Genomic DNA, 22,040 nt, shown 5'->3' on the forward strand with positions numbered 1-22,040 from the left:
ACATTCCAGGTGACTAAAATGTGACTAAAACTAAAATCAAAATCCGCTGCCAAAAACAACACTGGTACCAGTACCTGTCCACCAGAGGGGGCGTCAGCGTCCTGGGGACAGCGGCTCTGGAAGTAGGCCGTCTGATAGGCCCTGACGGAGGAGTTGTGGATGTAGTCGCGGTAGGAGGGCAGCGGGTGGCGCTGTTCAGGCTGCAGGATGTCGTTGTCTGATGGCGGGAAGGGAGGGAAAGAAACACATTGGCTGTTGTTGTTGTTGTTGTTGTTGTTAGGCACGGTGTTGATTTGGTCGACTAAAAACTATGACGAATACATTCTGACTTTTACTTGATCTGTATTCCCTTTTTTGTTGTCAGGTGAAACCTGACTAGTGAAAGCTCATGAAATGTAGAAGACCTATGATTGAGACCACTTGGCCAGCGGGCGCCCAACAGAGCTGTATTTCTATATTGCAGTAATGATACTTTAACTTAAAGAGACCAGTTCACCACTTTTCATCTTATCTTCATAAAATTGGTCCTCACTAACGTTCATGATAAAATATCACAATTGTTTTGTAATCGGTCTGTGTCTCATAGCAGGGCTGTGGGCAGTACAGAAACCCGTCCACCAGTGACATCATCGTTAGGCAGATTATTGAGGGCTATATACAGTACACAGCTTTGACAATGAAGGGAAAATTGACATCATCTTGTCCCTATCACAAACATTAAATGCCATTAACAATAAAGAGAATTTAATGTTTGTGTTGGCACCGTTTGTTTTACATCACCTAATCAACATGAGTTCGACTTTAACATATTAGCGCCCCTCACTTCACACTGGTGTGATTTTTTTAAATATATTTAGATGTGTGTTATCGTGAGAACAATGGCTTCCATTTATGCATTGCAACTTTTCAGGAATCGAAAGCCGGCTGTTTCCATTAGCTTGGATTCCCCATTGATGATGTCACTGGTGGACGTGTTTCTGAACTGCCCACAGCCCTCCTATGAGACACAGACTGAGTAGAAAAAAATTGTGCTATTTTATCATGATCATTAGTGAGGGCCAATTATATGAAGGAAGGTTGATAAGTGGTCCTTTAAGTAAAACATAAAAAAACGTGTGTGTGTGTGTGTGTGTGTGTGTGTGTGTGTGTGTGTGTGTGTGTGTGTGTGTGTGTGTGTGTGTGTGTGTGTGTGTGTGTGTGTGTGTGTGTGTGTGTGCGCGCGCGTGCGTACCGTCAGATTCGGCGACGATCACAGAGAAGTATCTCACGGCTCCGTTGCGGTCGCTGAACCATGAGCAGTTGAAGCGAAACAGGATGGAGGACCACGTGACCTTGGACGACCTCTCGCTCACGTGCACGCTGGGAGGCGGGACTGGCGGTCCTGGAGACGTCAAGACATTGGCCAGACAGGCAGTCAATCAATCAATCAATCAATCAATCAATCAGCCAGTCAATCAATCAATCAGTCAGTCAGTCAGTCAGTCGATCAATCAATCAGTAATAATATTACTCTGGCTGCACCGACAATTATGGTAAGAGAGTGAGTGGCGACACTAGCGTTGACTCCCATTGTAACAATAGAATGTGCTCATTCCATCTCAATGGGATAGTTCCAGCCATGGGAGCAATGTTTGGAACTATAGTCAATAGGCACCCGCTTTGCGGAGAGATCAAAGCGTGTCGCTACTCTCCTACTCTACACTCTGGGTGCAGCCTCCTAGCTGCTTCACGACGAGGTTCCGTTCCGTCGCCAGTGTAGCCCGGCCGCCAAGAGTTAAAAGGTCACTCGGGAATTTACTGTGTACTGTAGGCAGGTCAACAAAGAAGAGTTCAAAAATAAAGAGTACAGTGTGGACACGCTGTCCCGCTGTGTCAGTCCGACCAAGGCTTCTGGGCTGTGTCCTGCCTTTCTTTGTCCTCTTAAAAAGAAAAGTGTCCCCTCCAGTAAATAGCAGGCTCTGACCCACATCAACACAACACTGGCATGCGTGACAACTCATCCTCTGCTTTCTATTCTGTCTGTGTCACGCAGAATAATGTAACGTGTAGGTAAATATAAATAATAATCAATTTCTCTCTTCCTCTGTGACGCCAACCAGTGTTGATGTTGACAGCAAATCTTGATTGTAGTTTTAGTCATAGTCTCTTGAATAGTTTTCCTTAAGTTACATTTAGTCACATTTTAGTCACCCGGAATTTTTGTGTTAGTCCAGTTTTAGTCGACTAAATATCATAAGATTTTAGTCGAATAAATCTAGTTGATTTAGTCGACAAATGAATTTTGGCAGGCCTTGATGCCGTCGTAATGACTGATTTTACATTGCTGAAAATGTTTTTATTTGGTGATGCAATATATTTAGTCTCAGTTTTAGTCATCATAGTTTAGTGTTAATTTAGTTTCCATTTAGTTTTCGTCAGTGAAAAAAGGACGAACATTTCCTCAGGTCTAAATGGGTTTAATAAAACATTTGAGTACTTTTTCCACCACTTGTTGGTCATACTCACGGTCTATCATGGTGACGGCGGTCACTGTGGCCGCAGTGCTGGTCAGCCCGGCAGAACTGCTCCTGACCGTCACGGCGTAGCGTCGGTGAGCCTCCAGGAGCTCCAGGACCACCGCAGAGTCGCCGCCGGCCGACACGCGCACGGCCGCCGTCAGCTCGCCGTCGTCGCGGCGACGACACTCCACCTCGTACGAGTCGAAGTCGGCGAGGGGCGGCGACCACGAGCACGAGAGAGAGGACGAGGAGAGCGGGAAGCAGTGGACGCTCTTTAACGGAGCGGGGTCTGGAGAGGAGAGGAGAGGAGAGGAGAGGAGAGGAGAGGAGAGGAGAGGAGAGGAGAGGAGAGGAGAGGAGAGGAGAAGAGAGGATTAGTCCAGCATAAGTCATAATTCGCACCCTGTTCTTTCCTTGCTATAGGCCTTTTCATTACCTTTTCAAGACATGCTGCGTTTAGCGTAAAATCAACCATTACGACGCCATCAATCAAGGCACGGCAAAAATACATTTTAGCCGACAAAAACTACTATAGGCCTACATTTAGTCGACTAAAAAAATTCAATTAAATTTATTAAAGTGTCAAATCATAACAAGTTGTCTCTTAAGACACTTTACATGAGAGCAGAGACCCGACAGAGAACCCACCCAGAGCAAGCAATATTGTGACAGTGGTAACAGAAAAAAGCAGACCCAGACTTTAGGGTGGGCAGCCCTGTTCAGGGAAATAAGACACAGTAGAGAGGGGGGGAAAAAGTAGCGAATTAATTTCAATGAATTGAAATGTAAATTTCACATTCATATCCAACCAGAGACCGACGCATGCAGCTCACATCTCACATCCTCATTGCTGATATGAATCAACAGTGAGGAACTGTGACTGCACAGAATATAACCTGTACATGAAGGCAGTGGTAGAAAGTAACTATGCAGTAGTATACATTTACATAAGTACTGTACTCAAGTACATTTTTTAGGTATAGGCTATTTGTACTTTACTTGAGTATTTCCAATTTCAAATACTTTTACTTCACTACATCTCCGAGGCAAATATTGTACTTTGACTCCACTACATTTATTTGAAAACTTTAGTTGCTAGTTACTTTATAGATTTTGTTTATTACAAAACACTACACTAACCACTTCAGCCCTATACATATATTATAGACCATTTTAAAATAGCAAATCTACAAGCTCATAATGCGTCGCATCGAGCTTGTAGAACTGCTATTTTCAAAAGATTATCATACATTTGAAAACTTGAAATGGGACATTCTGCATAATGACTACACTTTTTACAGTCAATTTTGAATTCCGGACTTTTACTTGTAAAAAAAAACATTGCAGTATTAATAATATAATAATAATAATAATAAAACTTTATTTGTATAGCACCTTTCATGACATGAAATGCAGCTCATAGTGCTATACACAAAAAAGAAAAGAAAGGCAGGGCATAAACAATACAGTGAGGACATGAATACATTTTTTTAAAAAGACAAATACATCAATTAAAAGCAAGGGTGTAGAAGTGGGTCTTGAGCTGAGCTTTAAAAATGTCTACAGAGGCTACCTGTCGAAGGTACAGTGGGAGTTTTTTCCACGCCGTCGGCCCGTAGAAGCAAAAGGCTGCTTCCCCGTATTTTTTAGTTGCCATTTTTTTAGGCAAAGCGAGCAGGCCAGCAGTGGAAGACGTTAGGGGGCGGTTTGGGACATATTTCGGCAGGCAGTCATGTAGGTAGGAAGGTGCGAGACCATTGAGAGCTTTATAAACAAGTAAAATAATTTTAAATCAATCCTAAAAACAACCGGAAGCCAGTGTAATGAGGCCAAGACTGGAGTAATATGTTCTCTCATCTTAGTTCTAGTTAAGACTCTGGCTGCTGCATTTTGGACAAGTTGTAATCTGTCAGTTGATTTCTTAGGCAATCCAGAAAAAAGTGCATTGCAGTAATCAAGCCGAGAAAAAACAAAGGCGTGGATTAGCGTTTTTGCATCGTCCAGTGACAAATAGGCTCTGATTCGTGCAATATTTCTAAGATGAAAAAAGGCAATCTTGGTAACATGATTAATGTGTGAATTAAAATTCAGTTCAGAATCAATAATGATCCCCAAGTTCTTTACTGTACTGTTACTTTCTACAGTCAGGTTGCCAAGTCTGCTTTTTATCGATTATTTCTGCTCACTAGAACCGATTATGAGAACTTCTGTCTTATCCTCATTTAGCTTGAGAAAGTTCTCACTCATCCAGCATTTAATGCTAGACAGACAGGTCAACAGCGGGTCTAAAGCACAGGGATCATCTGGAGCTACAGAAAGATATAGTTGGGTATCATCAGCATAGAAATGAAAATTGACTCCGTGATTGGTAATAAGTTCTCCCAACGGCAGTATGTACAGAGAGAATAACAGAGGGCCAAGAATCGAGCCCTGTGGAATACCAGAACCGATGTTGTGTTTGTCTGAGTCAAACTCAGCTAGATTGACAAAATAACTTCTGTTTGTTAGGTAGGAGGATACTTTTACATACAGTAAGTAAAGTACTTTTTGGGTAACTAGATGATAGGCATCCTATTTCACATGACTAGTAGCATTATGTCTTTGCTTTGTGTAAAGCATTCTTTTTTAGTTTTAGTCTATTCTGCTCAGGATGTTACTTTTATATAATTTTGTTGTCCAATTTTCTTTTACTTTAGTTTTTATTTTATTTTTGTTCTTTGTTTATTACATTACATTGTTTTGTTTTCAATATTAATTAATACAAATTGCATGTATGTAACGGTTCTCTATAAGCCCCTCTACGGATTCTAAAACTACTTGCAATACCCTGATGGCCCACCAGGGGTCCCCAGCTCACAGGTTGGGAATCATTGACTGCATTAGAGACCAGTGGTGGTTTGTTTGCACACACACTCCCTGGATGCCAACAAACCTCTGCCCCAAATTTTCCAGAAAATGTTATAGCGCCACCAGGAGGCCGACTTTTGGAAAACACATTTTTTGATATTACTCCTCCAGATTTTGTCCAAAAATCCTGCACATCGTTACACAGTATCTCTGACTGATCCGATATTTCATATTCCATCCTAATTGGGTAACATTGACTTTCAAAGTTTTCAGGATTGGCTCGTTTTGAACAAAAGGCCTCAAATGTGAGCTATATCATACAACGTAGCTGTAAAATCTGCTATTTTCAAATGGCCGAAATGTATATAGGGCTGAAGTGGTTAATGTATGTTTTGTAATAATAATCCAAATCAGTAACTAAAGTTTTCAAATAAATGTAGTGGAGTAAAAGTACAATATTTGCCTCTGAGATGTAGGGGAGTAGAAGTGAAAGTTAAAAATTGTACTTACTGTATAAGTACAGTAGGCCTACTTGAGTAAATATACTTTAGTTACTTTACACCACTGTTCAGAGAGACAGCTGAAGGTTCATAATTCCACTTACTGGTCCTGACGCCTCTCTGGATTGGCTGGCTGCTGGCCGCGGGCCCGCCTCCAGACACGCCCCCGCTGACGGTCCTCAGGGTGAAGTTGTAGAGTCGCCCGGGAAACATCCCGCCCACCACGCGTCCGGTTGGCTGAGTGTCCGTGATTGACAGGCCGTCGGGAGGAGTCCACTGGAGGTCGAAGCCGTCGTGGTCGCCGGAGTTGGGACCCGCCCAGGAGAGCTCCAGCGTGTCATTGGTCGGACCCTGTTTGACTGACAGGTGGGAGGGCGACTCCGGAGCTAAGAAAAGGAGAGACAGTTTATTGTGATCTGATTTCACGTTTACCAATTATGGATCTTCTTTTGACATTTTCTGGAACATCATTATTTTTATTTTATTTAATTTTTTTGAGAAACCACCAATGCAGCGGTTTTCAACCAGTGGTCCGGGAAGTCAGGGACCACCAGTGGTCCTTGAGGGGGTTCCAGGTGGTCCCCAGAAGTCAGGGACCACCAGTGGTCCTTGAGGGGGTTCCAGGTGGTCCCCAGAAGTCAGGGACCACCAGTGGTCCTTGAGGGGGTTCCAGGTGGTCCCCAGCATAAAATGATGGAGAGTCCCTTTAGACTTTCAACTCTTGAGAGCATACCTTACAGTTGCATTTGGTTTGATTTTAGGCTCTTAAGAGTTCAATTATTGTTAAACTATTTATTATTTGTCCACCGCTGCAGGCTATCACTCTTTGTGAATGAACGCCATGTGTGTATTGACTAACCGGTGCGTCTCAGTACTGAAGCGCTATTGGTCAGATCCCCGCTGTGCGTGATGACTTCAGCCCGGTACAGCCTACCGGGGATGAGCCCAGGGAACATGTGACTCGTATGCTCCGCCCCCAGTTTCTGGGCCGCCAGGATATCTCCGTCAAAGTTGTACAGAACCACCTGAAGTTGGACGGACATGGTTAAGGACGATGGTTAAGTTGTTTAGCGGCGAAAAATGTTCGTCGACTACCTTATTTCACTGATGACGAAAACTAAATAAAAACTGAGCTACGAAGACTAAATATATTTAAGTTTGTCTAGGGACTATAGTGAAGTAGAGATCCAGTAGAACTAAAAGAGAAGTCATTTTATGCTTGGTTGCGCTCTGAAAATAGCAGATCTACAAGCTCACAACGCGTCACACTTGTAGATCTGCTATTTTAAGAGTGCAACCAAGTGTAAAAGCAGTCATTACGACAGCATCAAAGGCCTGCCAAAACACATTTTATAAAATATAAATATAAAATCTTATATTTAGTTGACTAAAAGTAGATTAACATATTCAAACACTATGACTAAGACTAAATCAAACATTTCTGTCAGAATCAACACTGCTGTCCTGGTCGCTAACCTCGCGTCACCAGACTTTCCACCTCGGAGGAAAGCCTGGTCTGTGTTCCTAAATCGGCGTGTGATCCAGTCTAGGCGTGGTTATAGAGCGGACGATATTTTTTTTAATAAAAACTCGTATTCCCGCCGTCGCTTTGTTTTGGCCCCCCCCTGTTTGTTTTTAGTCGCTACTTGTTGGAATAAAATATGGATATTATATACCAAAGATACTTATATTCCAAGAAGTACTTGTCGGATGAATACGCCGCATCAAGGATTTTATTGGGTAGGCCCTAAAATCATGATGCAGGGAATTATTTGGGGTAATTCTGATTCCGGTTTGGGGGTTCCGGCCTGATGACTACAAACCAGACTACAACATGACGTAAGACGCGACCGGATCATAAACCTGAAAATGGTATGCCTCCTCCGAGGCTAGCCTGGTAGCTGGTTCTGTCTGTCTGTCTGTCTGTCTGTCTGTCTGTCTGTCTGTCTGTCTGTCTGTCTGTCTGTCTGTCTGTCTGTCTACCTGGTAGCTGGTCCGGATGCCCTCTCCATGCTCCCAGCTGACTGTCAGTCTGTCCATCTTTCCTCCATTCTGCACCTGTAGGGAAGAGACGGGGGAGGGGACTGCAGACAGACAGACAGACAGACAGACACACGGCCAGTCATTGGAGCGATTAGGCACCGCTCAAAAAGAAAACAAAGAAAAAAAGATATCTCCCATTTGCATCTTAACTGTCAACAAACCGACATCAAGACAACACGTTTTGTAATCTTCCTAAACCAATAAAAACAATGCATCCACGACTAGCTATTAACACTGAGCAAGGAGAAAGTAAGACAGTGTAGACAGAGAGAGAGAGTGAGTCAGGGTGCTGCTATTGTGCATGTTGGCTCAATGGAAACACTCTGCTATACCAGTGGCTCTCAAAGTGTCCTTGAGTGGGTTCCAAATGGCCCTGTAAGGGTCTATTTGGTTCCATTTGTACACTCTTCACAGTTCACATTTGTACACTGTACACTAAATGGAACAGAGCCTTCATTAGGCCCCTTCCCTACTTCCTTCCTTCTGTGTCTAATATGTTTTTTTTTTTTAGATATTTTAGTCATGACGCCATGTTCATGACCAAAAACCAAAATGTGGTCTCACTTCCTGGACTACAAAGTCACACCTCCATGCAGGCTCCCCCTCTCCACAAGGAGCGGTAGTGCACTAAAGCATTGTGGGCATTGTAGGAATTCAGCAATCGTCACAAATTCACAATTGTACCTCCATTTCATGACAAAATAGTCCCATCGTTGAACATGGCATGCAATGCATTGAGCCTCAATTTCCCAGAAGCCCTAGGAATCGAGCGTCAGTGTTTTTTGAGTGGTGCAACCACTCCAAGGAACAGCAATGTCCGTGTTAACCTATGTGTTAACCTATGTGACTATGTATGTGTGACTATGCGTACCAGTAGGGGCAAAAGTGGCGCTGTTGTGCCAGAAACAGAGAGAGAGAGATAGTGCTGCACTGTTGCCTGCTAATGAGAGAGAGAGAGAGAGAGAGGTAGGGGGAGAGGGGAGATGCACCACACGGGTGTGATTTCTTTTTCACGGTCACATGATCCAAACGTGTGTCGTGTCACGGATGTCCGACGGAAACCCCGTATGTCTTAAAAGTTATGAAACGTATGAAAAAGTCGGGAATAGCTTGATCCACAGGGAATGTGTTAATTAAAATAAAATTCAGTACTTTTTTTCCCCCACCACCGTGGGTGAACTTACCGGTTCTGGCCAGCAGGGCGGAGTCGCTGGACATGCCTCTGCTCCAGCTGACCACCTCCAGTCTGAAGAGGGCGCCAGGCTGCAGGCCTTCACAGAACGCACAGTGGTCAGTATCTGGACTGACCCGACGCATGTCCACCAGCACGCCGGGAGGCTGCACACCCACACACACGGACACACACACACACACACACCAAGGTTAGAACACAGAACGCACAGCGCTGCACGCACACATGCACACACGCACACAGACACGCATGCACGCACATGTGCAGGCACACACACACGGCACGCAACACACACACCAGTGGTGATTTTCGCGGCATGTTTTTGTTTAGTTTTGTTTAGTCTTTTGAATAAAACTTAATTCAGCTTTAGTCATAATATTATTGTCTGAAAAGTTTTAGTCGACTAAATATCATAAGATTTTAGTCGACTAAAATGTGTTTTGGCGGTGCCCTGATAGCGTCGCAATGCCTGATTTTACACTCGGTTGCACACTGAAAATAGCCGATCTATAAGCTGACAACGCGTCACAACATGGCGCGTTGTCAGCTTGTAGATCTGCTATTTTTAGAGTGTAACACCCGAGCATAACCAAACATAAAATGATCTCTTCTATAGTCCCTCCCTAACATTTCTATCTAGTTTTATTTGTTGACGAAATTGTCAATATATTTAGTCATAGTTTTAGTCATCATAGCTAATCTAAGCCGGCGGACATTTTTCGTCATAGTTTTAGAGTCGACCAAGTCAACATGGAGCTCCGCCCACCTTGTGATGCTCCCTCCAGTCCTCCTGCTGCTGATTGGCCGTCGCCGTGGCGACCCGGTAGAGTGACAGGTCCAGAACCTCCACATAGCCCTCGGACGGTCGCCAGGAGAACGACACGCATGACACATTGACCCAACTGACCGCTAGACCACTGACCGCTGTGGGACCTGGGAGAGAGACATAGAGACACAGAGAGAGAGAGAGAGAGAGGGAGAGAGAGGGAGAGAGAGAAGCGGCATGTTGTGAGCTTGTAGATCTGTCATTTTCAGCAACACCCGCACCACACTCTATAGTGTATACGGTATGCATAGATTCATTATATAGATATTCCACGGTTAGTTAGGTTCTTAGCTAACGTATGATTCTTAATGACTTATGTATTTGATGTAGTTAATGTATTATGTATTGTTCTTGTTTACTGTAAATCACTCTGGCGTCTGCTAAATGCCTAAATTGTACAGTTCTTGTCTTACGTGTCTGACCCTCGGCCAGGGCCTCCTGTGATTGGACGCCGGCGCTGAGCGTGGTCAGTCCAACCCGGTACCAGTTCCCCGCCGTCAGGCCGTCCAGCAGCTCCCGGCGGGTGCCCGGTGCCAGCGAGCGATTGGCCAGGAGCACGCCCGCCTCGTCCAATAGCTGCAGGCAGTAGCCGTCATACACGCCCACCGGAGTCTCCCAGGTGACGGTGAGGCTGTGCGTGGTGTGCTCGTTGTCGGCCTGGAGGGCCGTGACCCTGGCTGGGGCTGGAGGGATACGCACACACACAGGCGCACGCACGCACGCACGCACGCGAGCACACACACACACACACACACACACACACACACACACACACACACACACACACACACACACACACACACACACACACACACACACACACACACACACACACACACACACACACACACACACACACACACACACACACACACACACACACACACACACACACACACACACACACACACACACACACACACACACACAAATAAATTAACCCATTAATTTCAGTAGTTCTCAAACTTTGTCATGTCAAGGACCTCCAAACTGATATATGTGGCGGCAGGCCGCGGACCCCCCTTTTCTTTTGGCCAGGGACCCCCAGACGAGAAGATTTGAGTTAAAACACACTTTCAAGATTTTTCTGGCCTTGGCCTTGAAGATCTGCTATTTTTGAGAACCAATGTACACAAGTTACTTAATTACAAATCTGTATTGCCCTATAAAAACGCTGAAAACCATATAGATGCACTTATAGTACCTTTGTACATTGTTCTTGTATGTTTTTATGCTTTCTTTCCCATTTGTAATGTAGTCCAAATTTCCAATGTCTGCCTATTTCGTTTTTATGTTTTGTGTGGTGACTATGGATGAAAATTAAATCCGGTGTATTTTTGCATTTATTTGTAATCTGCAGGATTGCATCTTTCTAGTTTTCTTTTGTTATAGCGGATTACTCGGATCTCCCACCTGTCCTGCCGGCAGCAGTGTTGTCATTGGTCAGCTTTCCGCTCAGTGATTGGACGGTGATGGCGTAGGCGCGGCCCGGGGTCAGATCCAGGAAGTCCAGCGAGGAGACGTGTTTGGGAACGGGCCGGGTCTCGACAATACCGTCCTGATGGGACACAGACAGAGAGGAGACATGTGACCACACCGTCCTCAGGGACACCACATGGGACATAGAGAGGAGACATGTGACCACACCGTCCCCACTAGGGACACCACATGGGACATAGAGAGGAGACATGTGACCACACCGTCCTCAGGGACACCACATGGGACATAGAGAGGAGACATGTGACCACACCGTCCCCAGGGACACCACATGGGACATAGAGAGGATACATGTGACCACACCGTCCTCAGGGACACCACATGGGACATAGAGAGGAGACATGTGACCACACCGTCCTCAGGGACACCACATGGGACATAGAGAGGAGACATGTGACCACACCGTCCTCAGGGACACCACATGGGACATAGAGAGGAGACATGTGACCACACCGTCCTCAGGGACACCACATGGGACATAGAGAGGAGACATGTGACCACACCGTCCCCAGGGACACCACATGGGACATAGAGAGGAGACATGTGACCACACCGTCCTCAGGGACACCACATGGGACATAGAGAGGAGACATGTGACCACACTGTCCTCAGGGACACCACATGGGACATAGAGAGGAGACATGTGACCACACCGTCCTCAGGGACACCACATGGGATATAGAGAGGAGACATGTGACCACACCGTCCTCAGGGACACCACATGGGACATAGAGAGGAGACATGTGACCACACCGTCCTCAGGGACACCACATGGGACATAGAGAGGAGACATGTGACCACACCGTCCTCAGGGACACCACATGGGACATAGAGAGGAGACATGTGACCACACCGTCCTCAGGGACACCAGGCATGATGGGACACAGGAAAATAATAATAATAATATACCGTAATGTTCACCTGTACTGTATATCCAACAACTCAATTAACCTATTTGGGTGCCAAGTACAAGATTTTCCGTCTTTTTCTTCCAAGGCTCAGAGTGCCAAATACGAGAAAAACGTAGCAGCTCACCGTGTTAGACAGAGACACGGTGTACATGTCCAGGTCTCCATCGCCGCGGGTCCACGTTACCCCCAAGCCCCCCGACGAGTCACTCAGCCCTGGCCGAGGAGACAGGTGAAGGTTCCTCACTGCGCTGGGGACTGCATGGAGGAGATGAGAGAGAGGGGGGCTTAAACCAGATGAGGTGACAGAGAAAACAGTGACTACATTACATTTTGAAGTGGTCAGCCATGTTGAGCCCTTTATATCTATATCTTCGCTTGGAAAGTAGCCAGCTTAGGTGGTTCAGGCATCTGGTTAGGATGCCTCTCGAGCGTCTCCCTAGGGAGGTCCTCGAGGCACTTCCCACTGGGAGGAGACCCCGTGCCCTCTGGTGGAGGTAGAGTTCCTACCTGTGCGTCCCTCGATGAACTGGGCCCTCTGGTACGGTCCGCTGAACGTGGAGACTACGATCTTGTAGAGTCTCCCAGGGGTCAGAGAGGTCAGCCGGTGCTGCCTCACCTCGTTGCCCAGGGTTACCGGAGGAAACACCTGTGTGTCGTTGAACAGGAGCGTGACCTGAAGGGAGAGAAGGACAAAACGGTTGAACATAATTTAAAGCACTTTGGACCAAATGAGCGTTGCGCCTGTTGCGCCTGTTGCGCCTGTCACAGACATGCGCAAAGCAACTTCTGTTAGGAAACTATCTGCAGTGCAGTTGCTGGCGGCCGTCCATTGGGCCGCCTCAACTCCACGTCCACATCCACTCATCCAATCACACACACCTTTTTTCACTGACGAATAAAAACTAAGCTACGATGACTCAAACTAAATATAGGCTACTTCGTCAACAAATAAAAAACTAGACAAAAATGTTGTTGGGACTAGTGGAGAAGAGATCCAGTAGAACTAAAAGACAAGTCATTTTATGCTTGGTTGCGCTCTGAGAATAGCCGATCTACAAGCTCACAACGAGCCGCAGCGTGCCACGTTGTGAGCTTGTAGATCTGCTATTTTCAGAGTGCAACCAAGTGTAAAATCAGGCATAATTACGATGCCATAATGAAGAGCTGGAGAGAGATGGAGAATCCTGTTACTGAACAAACCCCTCTACAGCAATGAGTACTATGGGGTGCATAATTAGTTTAGACTAGTCATTGGTTAGACATGGGTTAAGGTTAGGGTGAGGGTTTGAGATAGGTTGTAGTTGTAGGACTAATGACTGGTCTAACCAATGACTAGTCTAAACCAAGTACTGTCTAAATAGTAGAGAGTAGAAATAAATATATTTAACACCGATTTTAACCAAAGAAACTCACTTACCCTAGTTTTAATACAAACTCTCTCTTTCTCACTCTCACACACACACACACACACACACACACACACACACACACACACACACACACACACACACACACACACACACACACACACACACACACACACACACACACACACACACACACACACACACACACACACACACACACACACTGACATACACACGCACCTCGTAGTGGTCCACGTCTCCAGGGGCGGGGCTCCAGTTGACAGTCAGATCGACTGTTGCAGCGTTGCCAATCAACAGGTTGGAGACAGCTGCTGGGACTGCAGTAAGACACAACAAGACAATAATTATTATGATCAACATACATAACCTCAACCACTCAAATAAATACATGAAGAAGTAGCAGACGTTCTCAAATTCTGCCTAAACGACGCTCTCAAATTCTGCCCGAACGGGACCCTACCCAACCCGGGGCGAGTCCACAAATGTATGCTAATTATTCGGGCCGAGCCTCTGGTTCCGTGAAAAAAACTATAAAAATTAATCTACTACTCTCAAAAAATATTCTACCCCTAATGCTTACGCCGACGGAAAGTGGATTCTTTTGGATGAAGACGCGTTTTGAACTTGTAGATCGGCTATTTTTGCTACGATATGCATGCAATGTGGCCCCTCTGGAGTGAGTATGGAAATATAATGGCCCTCTCTATCGTCAAAGTTGCCCACCCCTGTTCTAATTCAACTCACAGGTTCGTCCGTCGGTGGAGAGGCTGCTGACCAGGTCCCCGCTCCAGGTTTCCACGGTGACGGTGTAGAGGCGCCCGGGGACCAGCGAGGAGAACACACACTCGTTGTTCCCTTTGGAGACTGTGTGGTTCTGGAGGATGCTGTGGTTGTAGCTGATCACAACCACGTAACGCTGCAGGTCGCCTGGCGCGTGACGCCAGTACACCTGAGACCAGTGGTGGGGAAAAAAGTACAGCTAGTGCTCACAGGGTGTACTAAACCCGTTGAGAAACTGAGACCAGATTCTACAAAATGTCTTCTAAATCGTGACCCATGTTTCTATATCAGTGGTCCTCAAACTATTTCATGTCAAGGCCACCATTTCATGCATTTCATTTCATGTATTTGGCCGCCGACCCCCATCTGAAAATATGTTGTTCCAGTTAAATGTACAATGCAAGGCAACCAACCTGCTCATCGGGAGCAAATCGGTGTCTTGCTCAAGGACACTTCGACACTAACTCTGGGGGAGCCCGGGATCGAACCGGGAACCTTGCAGTTCTCAAGCGGCACCTCCTGACGGTCACTGAGCAACTGCCACCCCGTGTACCCCTGGGACGATATACCACGAGGACATATTCCCAAAAACACTGTCTCCCTCTCAGCTGTCCTGCTGTCTGTCTCTCCTACACTGTCTCCCTCTCAGCTGTCCTGCCGTCTGTCTCTCCTACAATGTCTCCCTCTCAGCTGTCCTGCTGTCTGTCTCTCCTACACTGTCTCCCTCTCAGCTGTCCTGCTGTCTGTCTCTCCTACACTGTCTCCCTCTCAGCTGTCCTGCTGTCTGTCTCTCCTACACTGTCTCCCTCTCAGCTGTCCTGCTGTCTGTCTCTCCTACACTGTCTCCCTCTCAGCTGTCCTGCCGTCTGTCTCCCCTACACTGTCTCCCTCTCAGCTGTCCTGCTGTCTGTCTCTCCTACACTGTCTCCCTCTCAGCTGTCCTGCCGTCTGTCTCTCCTACACTGTCTCCCTCTCAGCTGTCCTGCTGTCTGTCTCTCCTACACTGTCTCCCTCTCAGCTGTCCTGCCGTCTGTCTCTCCTACGCTGTCTCCCTCTCAGCTGTCCTGCCGTCTGTCTCTCCTACACTGTCTCCCTCTCAGCTGTCCTGCTGTCTGTCTCTCCTACACTGTCTCCCTCTCAGCTGTCCTGCTGTCTGTCTCTCCTACACTGTCTCCCTCTCAGCTGTCCTGCTGTCTGTCTCTCCTACACTGTCTCCCTCTCAGCTGTCCTGCTGTCTGTCTCTCCTACACTGTCTCCCTCTCAGCTGTCCTGCTGTCTGTCTCTCCTACACTGTGTCCCTCTCAGCTGTCCTGCTGTCTCCCTCTCCTACACTGTCTCCCTCTCATACAGATTGTCTCTCCTGTGCCACTCTCTTACAGTTTGTCTCTAGTAAAGAAGGGATAAATGTCAGAGATCCATTGAGTGATAGATGGAGTAACAGAACGGTCCCGTACCTTTAGGAAGTCATCTCTAGCAGAATGCACTGCTGTGGGGTTCTGGACGCTGGCAGGCTCTGGAAGACACAGATCACACAGATTAATACAGATAAATAAAGGCACAGGCAACAGAACACATCACACAGATTCAACTAAATACTGTACATAAACCACCCGTGGTCCTTGAGGAGGTTCCAGGTGGTCCCCAGCTAAATGATTTAAACTATTGAGCAAACGGGACAATATAGAGGGTATGCGCATACATACAATGAGTGGCAGATCGAGTGGCAAATTGAGTGGCAAAGTGAGTGACAGTTAATTTAATGTTGTTTAAAGTCATTTAATGCAATCAAATAGGACTTTTCTGTTTGGATGTATGGGCTGTTAAGGACAGAAAGTAGTTTTTTGCCACTCAGTAGGCATTCCCGCATAATTTCCGGGTATGATGATGATGTCACACGCATACCCTCTATTGCCAGATAAGATTCGCTCCAAAGTGCATCTTTTATGCATTTTGTGAGATATATACTCTGCATGACCTCCACAGCGGTAGTGTCCCAGCTGACTTGCCGTAGTGTTGATAACACTAAAGTAATAATGAATAACATATAGAGTCGTGACCTATACAAATTGGTCCATGACCCACAAATGGGTCCCGTGGCAGGTTAAAACTAACATGTGGCAGGTTAAAACTAACCAGTGGCAGGTTAAAACTAACATGTGGCTCACGACAAGCGCGGCAGGTTAAAACTAATCCGTGGTTGGCTTAGGTTTGGGTTTTGGGTATAGGCTGTCGGACTCATGACTGTCGGACTGTTAGTATGTTGGACCAAACACATGCACATCCACTGTGTCCAGTATACCTCAAAAATGTACTTTAGTACAGTACTTAAGTAAATGTATAGTTTTCCGCCACTATATGTAAAGAAATCATATCTTACGTGTTCTGGCGTGCACTGCGGTGGAGTTCTCCAGGCCTCCGCTGCGCGTCACTATGACGACGGCGTACAGGCGCCCGGCCACCAGCGAGCTGAACGAGCACTCCGGCGAGGAGGACTGGGACACGGCCAGCGCGTGCACGGTTCGAGTCCCGTCCACCAGGCGCACCAGGTAGCTGTCCGCCGAGCCGCGGGCCGGCCGCCACGATGCGTGCAGCGCGTCCGACCGGCCGCCGTTGGCCACCGTCACATCGGAGACCGCCGCCGGAACTGGAAGGGGGGGGGGGGGTGGAGGGGAGGCAGTGGGACCATCGACAGCAGAGAGATGGAGAGAGAGAGAGAGAAAGAGGGAGAGGGGGGAGAAAGGGGAACGAGAGAGCATTTGGAAAGTGAATGAGAAAGTACAATTTAGGCGTTGAGCAACTTACAGTAAGCGAGAACAACACATGATTATATCAAATGCATAGACATAGTCATCAAGGTTCATAAGTAAACCAAGAACCTATCACCTGTCTAACAGTAGAGACAAGGAAGTAAGAGGATAAGACAGCTATAGGGCATTTGGTTTGTTTTGATGTTGTCATAATCTTAATCAAATGAAGATGGAAAAGTAGAAAATACACGCCAAAACCTGATATCTGATATTATTGCAACACGACCTCTGAATAAGTCAATAGCAGGTTGTGTGTGTGTGTGTGTGTGTGTGTGTGTGTGTGTGTGTGTGTGTGTGTGTGTGTGTGTGTGTGTGTGTGTCTGTCTGTGTGTGTGTGTGTTATTCTTTGTTTTCCTTAACGTTATACTGTATACACACTCTCGTGGACCGTTCTAACCTCAATTGGTCCTGAAAATAGCCAGAACATTCTGTGGGAACATTGCGACTTCTTCCGGACAGGAAGACGCGCGCGCTTGTGTGTGTGTGTGTGTGTGTGCGTGCGTGTGTGTGTGTGTGAGTGCGTGCGTACACAAAGAGGAAGTCTTTGAAGGAAGCTTTGGGACGTTCTTTTGTTTTGTGGGACATTCCAAGCCTGGTGTTGGCATTCAGAACACAGAGCTCCGTGTTATTGTTCTACGTCTATCAGATAAACATGGACCTCGGGAACACACACCTCTCCGTTACCCCGCCCTCCCTCCTTACATTGCCTCGCACACGTGTCAATCAAACGTGCTTCTACACAATTAAGGCGACAACATACTGTACCGAAGCATGCATTCACGTGGCCATACATCACGTGTCAGGACACGGAACACACATGTGAGAACGTGCTTTAGGGATCTGGCCTGCTGATCATATTTGGGACTATTAGACGTAAACCTGAACGGCTAAACGGCTATTTAACCCATTTTGGGTGGGAACCCCTTTTGGTGTTTTAAACATTATGTTGTAATGTAGCTATTGAAAAATAGCAGATCTACAAGCTCATAGCGCACCACCGAGTGGCGCGCTATGAACTTGTAGGTCTGCTATTTTTGAAAAAACGTTAAAATGTGCCTCAAATCTTTCCGAAAATTGTCATGATTTAGAAACGTTTTTTTATTTTATTTCGACAGGTCTGAATGGGTTTAAACCACCAGGCTATAGGGGTGGAGCTCGTTAATTTTGATTGATAACGAGCGCCTTATCGAGCCCGGTTCTTATTGAGCCCACCGTGGAGCAGGTTCTAGTATTTTGTGTAAAGACGGGAGAACATTCTGAACAGTATCTTTTACTAGGGCCTTCACATACAGTACTTTTCTAACAGACGGAAGGCAATTTAACTTTTTACATTTGGAAAATAATATTGAAGAAACTAGTTAACCCATTTAGGCCTGACGTGGAAATGAAAAAAACGTTCGCTCTGAAAGAATATATACCTATTCAAAGAGTTGTGCCGCATTTTTACGATTTTTCAAAAATAGCAGACCTACAAGTTCATAGCACGCCACTCGGTGGCGCGCTATGAGCTTGTAGATCTGCTATTTTTCAATAGCTAAAGTATAACAGAATGCTTGAAACACCGAAAGGGGTTCCCTCCCAAAATGGGTTAACTGTGTTAACCTTACTGGTTAATGTGTGTACCGTCACTTAAAAAGCGTAATATTGTTTACGCGAGCAGCGCTGGTTGGCAGGTATCAATACACTTATAGACCGACATGTTTGTGCCAACGTGAGTGATTAGATTTATTTATTGTTCGCCTCCTGTCTTGATTGTTTAAACATGACGCCGCCGTCCGACGCTTATTGAGTACCGACGTACTCAATAAGCTTGTTAAAAAAAAATTATATCAGGTTTCGAGCTCCATCCCTACTTAGTTATAACTGGTCTAAAAGTAAATGTTTTGTCAACGTCTATTCTTAGCCTAGATGTTGATTAGCCGTTTTTTTTTTACGCAAGCCCAGCTTTGTCTGTTTGTGTGAACACAAACACGATGATTTGATTGGCTGTTCACCCCATAGCGACGATTTGATTGGCTGAGCAAAGTACACATTGAGGATAAAAAGTGAGTGGATATACTGCTAGCTGATGCTGACCAAAAAGGTCAGCTGGTCAGATAGATATACTGCTATAGCTGATGCTGACCAAAAGGTCAGCTGGTCAGATAGATATACTGCTATAGCTGATGCTGACCAAAAGGTCAGCTGGTCAGATAGATATACTGCTATAGCTGATGCTGACCAAAAGGTCAGCTGGTCAGATAGATATACTGCTATAGCTGATGCTGACCAAAAGGTCAGCTGGTCAGATAGATATACTGCTATAGCTGATGCTGACCAAAAGGTCAGCTGGTCAGATAGATATACTGCTATAGCTGATGCTGACCAAAAGGTCAGCTGGTCAGATAGATATACTGCTATAGCTGATGCTGACCAAAAGGTCAGCTGGTCAGATAGATATACTGCTATAGCTGATGCTGACCAAAAGGTCAGCTGGTCAGATAGATATACTAATACTGCTATAGCTGATGCTGACCAAAAGGTCAGCTGGTCAGATAGATATACTTCTATATAATAGCTGATGCTGACCAAAAGGTCAGCTGGTCAGATAGATATACTTCTATATAATAGCTGATGCTGACCAAAAGTTCAGCTGCGGTCAAGTTTTCCCAAGAGACGGACCAGCCGCCTCGTCGTCCAACACGGACAGTTTCCTCTGCTTGTTCACTTGTGTTCATACAATGTAGGTTACAGTATCTCTGATCTGTACCGTTTCCCCTCCTGGGGATGGGATAGAGTACCTACAGTATGTGTGTGTGTGGGCTGTATGTGGGCTGTGTGTGTGTGTGTGTGTGTGTGTGTGTGTGTGTGTGTGTGTGTGTGTGTGTGTGTGTGTGTGTGTGTGTGTGTGTGTGGGCTGTATGTGGGCTGTGTGTGTGTGTGTGTGTGGTGCTGGGGGGGGATTTTGACCCTAATAGGATATGGGCAACTGGCGGCCCAAGGGCCACATGCGGCCCCCACCATTATCTTAATGCGGCCCCCGCATTAAGATAATATCAGATTCAGAATACTGATATGTTACTGATTTCAGCTGTTACAATTCCAAACATGCAAACATGACCCACTTTAATGAATTACTTCAGTACTTCAATAAGTAGCTTAATTAAAATGTTATTGTCTTTCTCATGTCCAATGTATTTCGTATTTAGTTCATAAAGTTAACAGTTCTATTACTTTGCATTTGAAATTAAATGAAACAATAACTTTTCAGGATTCCAATTCAAAATGTTTTGAGCTTGTAGATCAGCTATCCTTTGCTATTAGTCTACGACATTAGGCTAATATGCAATGTGGCCCTCTGGAGTGAGTGTACATGGAAATATAGTGGCCCTCTCCATAGAATACTTACAGTATGCGTGTGTGGGCTCTGGGGAGATTTTTCTGCTGTTTTGATGATAATTTATTAGACACAGATCACATATATGCATGTGTGTGATTGCAGCCGTTTTGTGTTTTTGCTGGTTGTGAATAAATCTTTTTTCTTTTTTTCTTTTTCTTTTTTAGGGGCACAAGCCCCTCCTATGCTCAGCTTTGTGTGTGGGTGTGTACCCCATAGCGATGATTTGATTGGCTGATGATAAAAAGTGAGGACAGAAGTGATTGGCCGGATTGGACTTGAGGATAAAAAGTAAAATTGAGAAAATTGAGAACGCCTTTTGTGATGATGTATGTATGATAATATAGGAGCGCCCCTCACTTCACACGGGTGTGATCTTTTTCTTTCCTACAATTTCAGAAATGTTCAAATAATTTTCCACACAATTTCAGATTTTATTTTATTTAATAATATATAATATATAATAGCCTATACTCTTTTCCAAGGGTCTGTTTTCACAACTGAATGAGAGTACACACATTAAATGTAGGAACATTTATTTTTACTTAAGATTTTGCATCATATTTGATTTGGCTGTTGTTAGATCTAGACTAGAGGTACTAGACACTTTTGATTCATATTGAACTCATTGTTGATTTTTTAAATGTTTCATTTAAAAACATTTTTGCTGGTGAAAACCAATTAAATAATCTGTATTATTTTGAGACGATACCGATATGGCATTTTTATGGCCGATATGGCCTATTCCGATTATGCTACAGATTAATCGCGCATCCCTACGTCAGGGTCCAGCATTCACTGCCGTATAGGAGAACAGACTCTACCGTTGCATAAAAGAAGCTGAGTTTGATTTGACGGGGAAGGTTGGAGCTCCATACGCTGACCATGCTGTTCTACACACTAAACTTAACTGTAATGTAATATATTCCATAAAAAATATTTCTCATAAAAATATATTGAAGTACAGCAATACATGGCAACTTGAGGTACTCTTCTTTAATATTTCATCAAGACTTTTCACCAAAAAAAACGAAAATATGATATATTTTATAAACAGGTGAAATTCACCCGAACACCTGCCTGTAGCAAAAAACAGCGATGTGCGCAGGGAAACAAACCTACCTTCTATGATGTCACTGAGCATCATGAAGGTATTGAAAGACCCACCCACCTCAGACATCAGCAACATTATGAAAATTACAACAATATAATTGTCCGGGTGAAAATCACCCGTGGTTAGTGTTCTAGGGTTACGATCTTGCTCCGTTGAGTTGACCCAGTGTCTCCGTTGAGCTGTACAGTGTACAAAGGGAACCAAATGGATTTGCACACTCTCAGAGGTACGTTAACTTACAGTAAATGAAGGTGTATTGAG

At 45.3% G+C, this 22,040-nt stretch overlaps 1 protein-coding gene across 1 annotated transcript in view; it reads right to left on the minus strand.

Annotated features, from left to right (window-relative positions):
- Positions 1-22,040, minus strand: part of ptprb (protein tyrosine phosphatase receptor type b) — a gene marked incomplete at its 5' end in the record, with an annotated part of 54,977 nt that overhangs the window by 13,585 nt on the left and 19,352 nt on the right. The window contains 16 exons of the mRNA XM_079494142.1: positions 75-217; positions 1,232-1,381; positions 2,506-2,787; positions 5,950-6,231; positions 6,705-6,870; positions 7,829-7,929; positions 9,073-9,226; positions 9,847-10,013; positions 10,320-10,589; positions 11,320-11,464; positions 12,439-12,569; positions 12,822-12,987; positions 13,922-14,019; positions 14,447-14,651; positions 15,937-15,995; positions 16,860-17,126. Coding sequence (XP_079350268.1) covers positions 75-217; positions 1,232-1,381; positions 2,506-2,787; positions 5,950-6,231; positions 6,705-6,870; positions 7,829-7,929; positions 9,073-9,226; positions 9,847-10,013; positions 10,320-10,589; positions 11,320-11,464; positions 12,439-12,569; positions 12,822-12,987; positions 13,922-14,019; positions 14,447-14,651; positions 15,937-15,995; positions 16,860-17,126 — 2,786 coding nt within the window. The remainder of the gene's footprint in view (positions 1-74; positions 218-1,231; positions 1,382-2,505; positions 2,788-5,949; positions 6,232-6,704; positions 6,871-7,828; positions 7,930-9,072; positions 9,227-9,846; positions 10,014-10,319; positions 10,590-11,319; positions 11,465-12,438; positions 12,570-12,821; positions 12,988-13,921; positions 14,020-14,446; positions 14,652-15,936; positions 15,996-16,859; positions 17,127-22,040) is intronic.

This window comes from Electrona antarctica (genome assembly GCF_951216825.1).
Source record: "Electrona antarctica genome assembly, chromosome: 23".
NCBI lineage: Eukaryota > Metazoa > Chordata > Actinopteri > Myctophiformes > Myctophidae > Electrona > Electrona antarctica.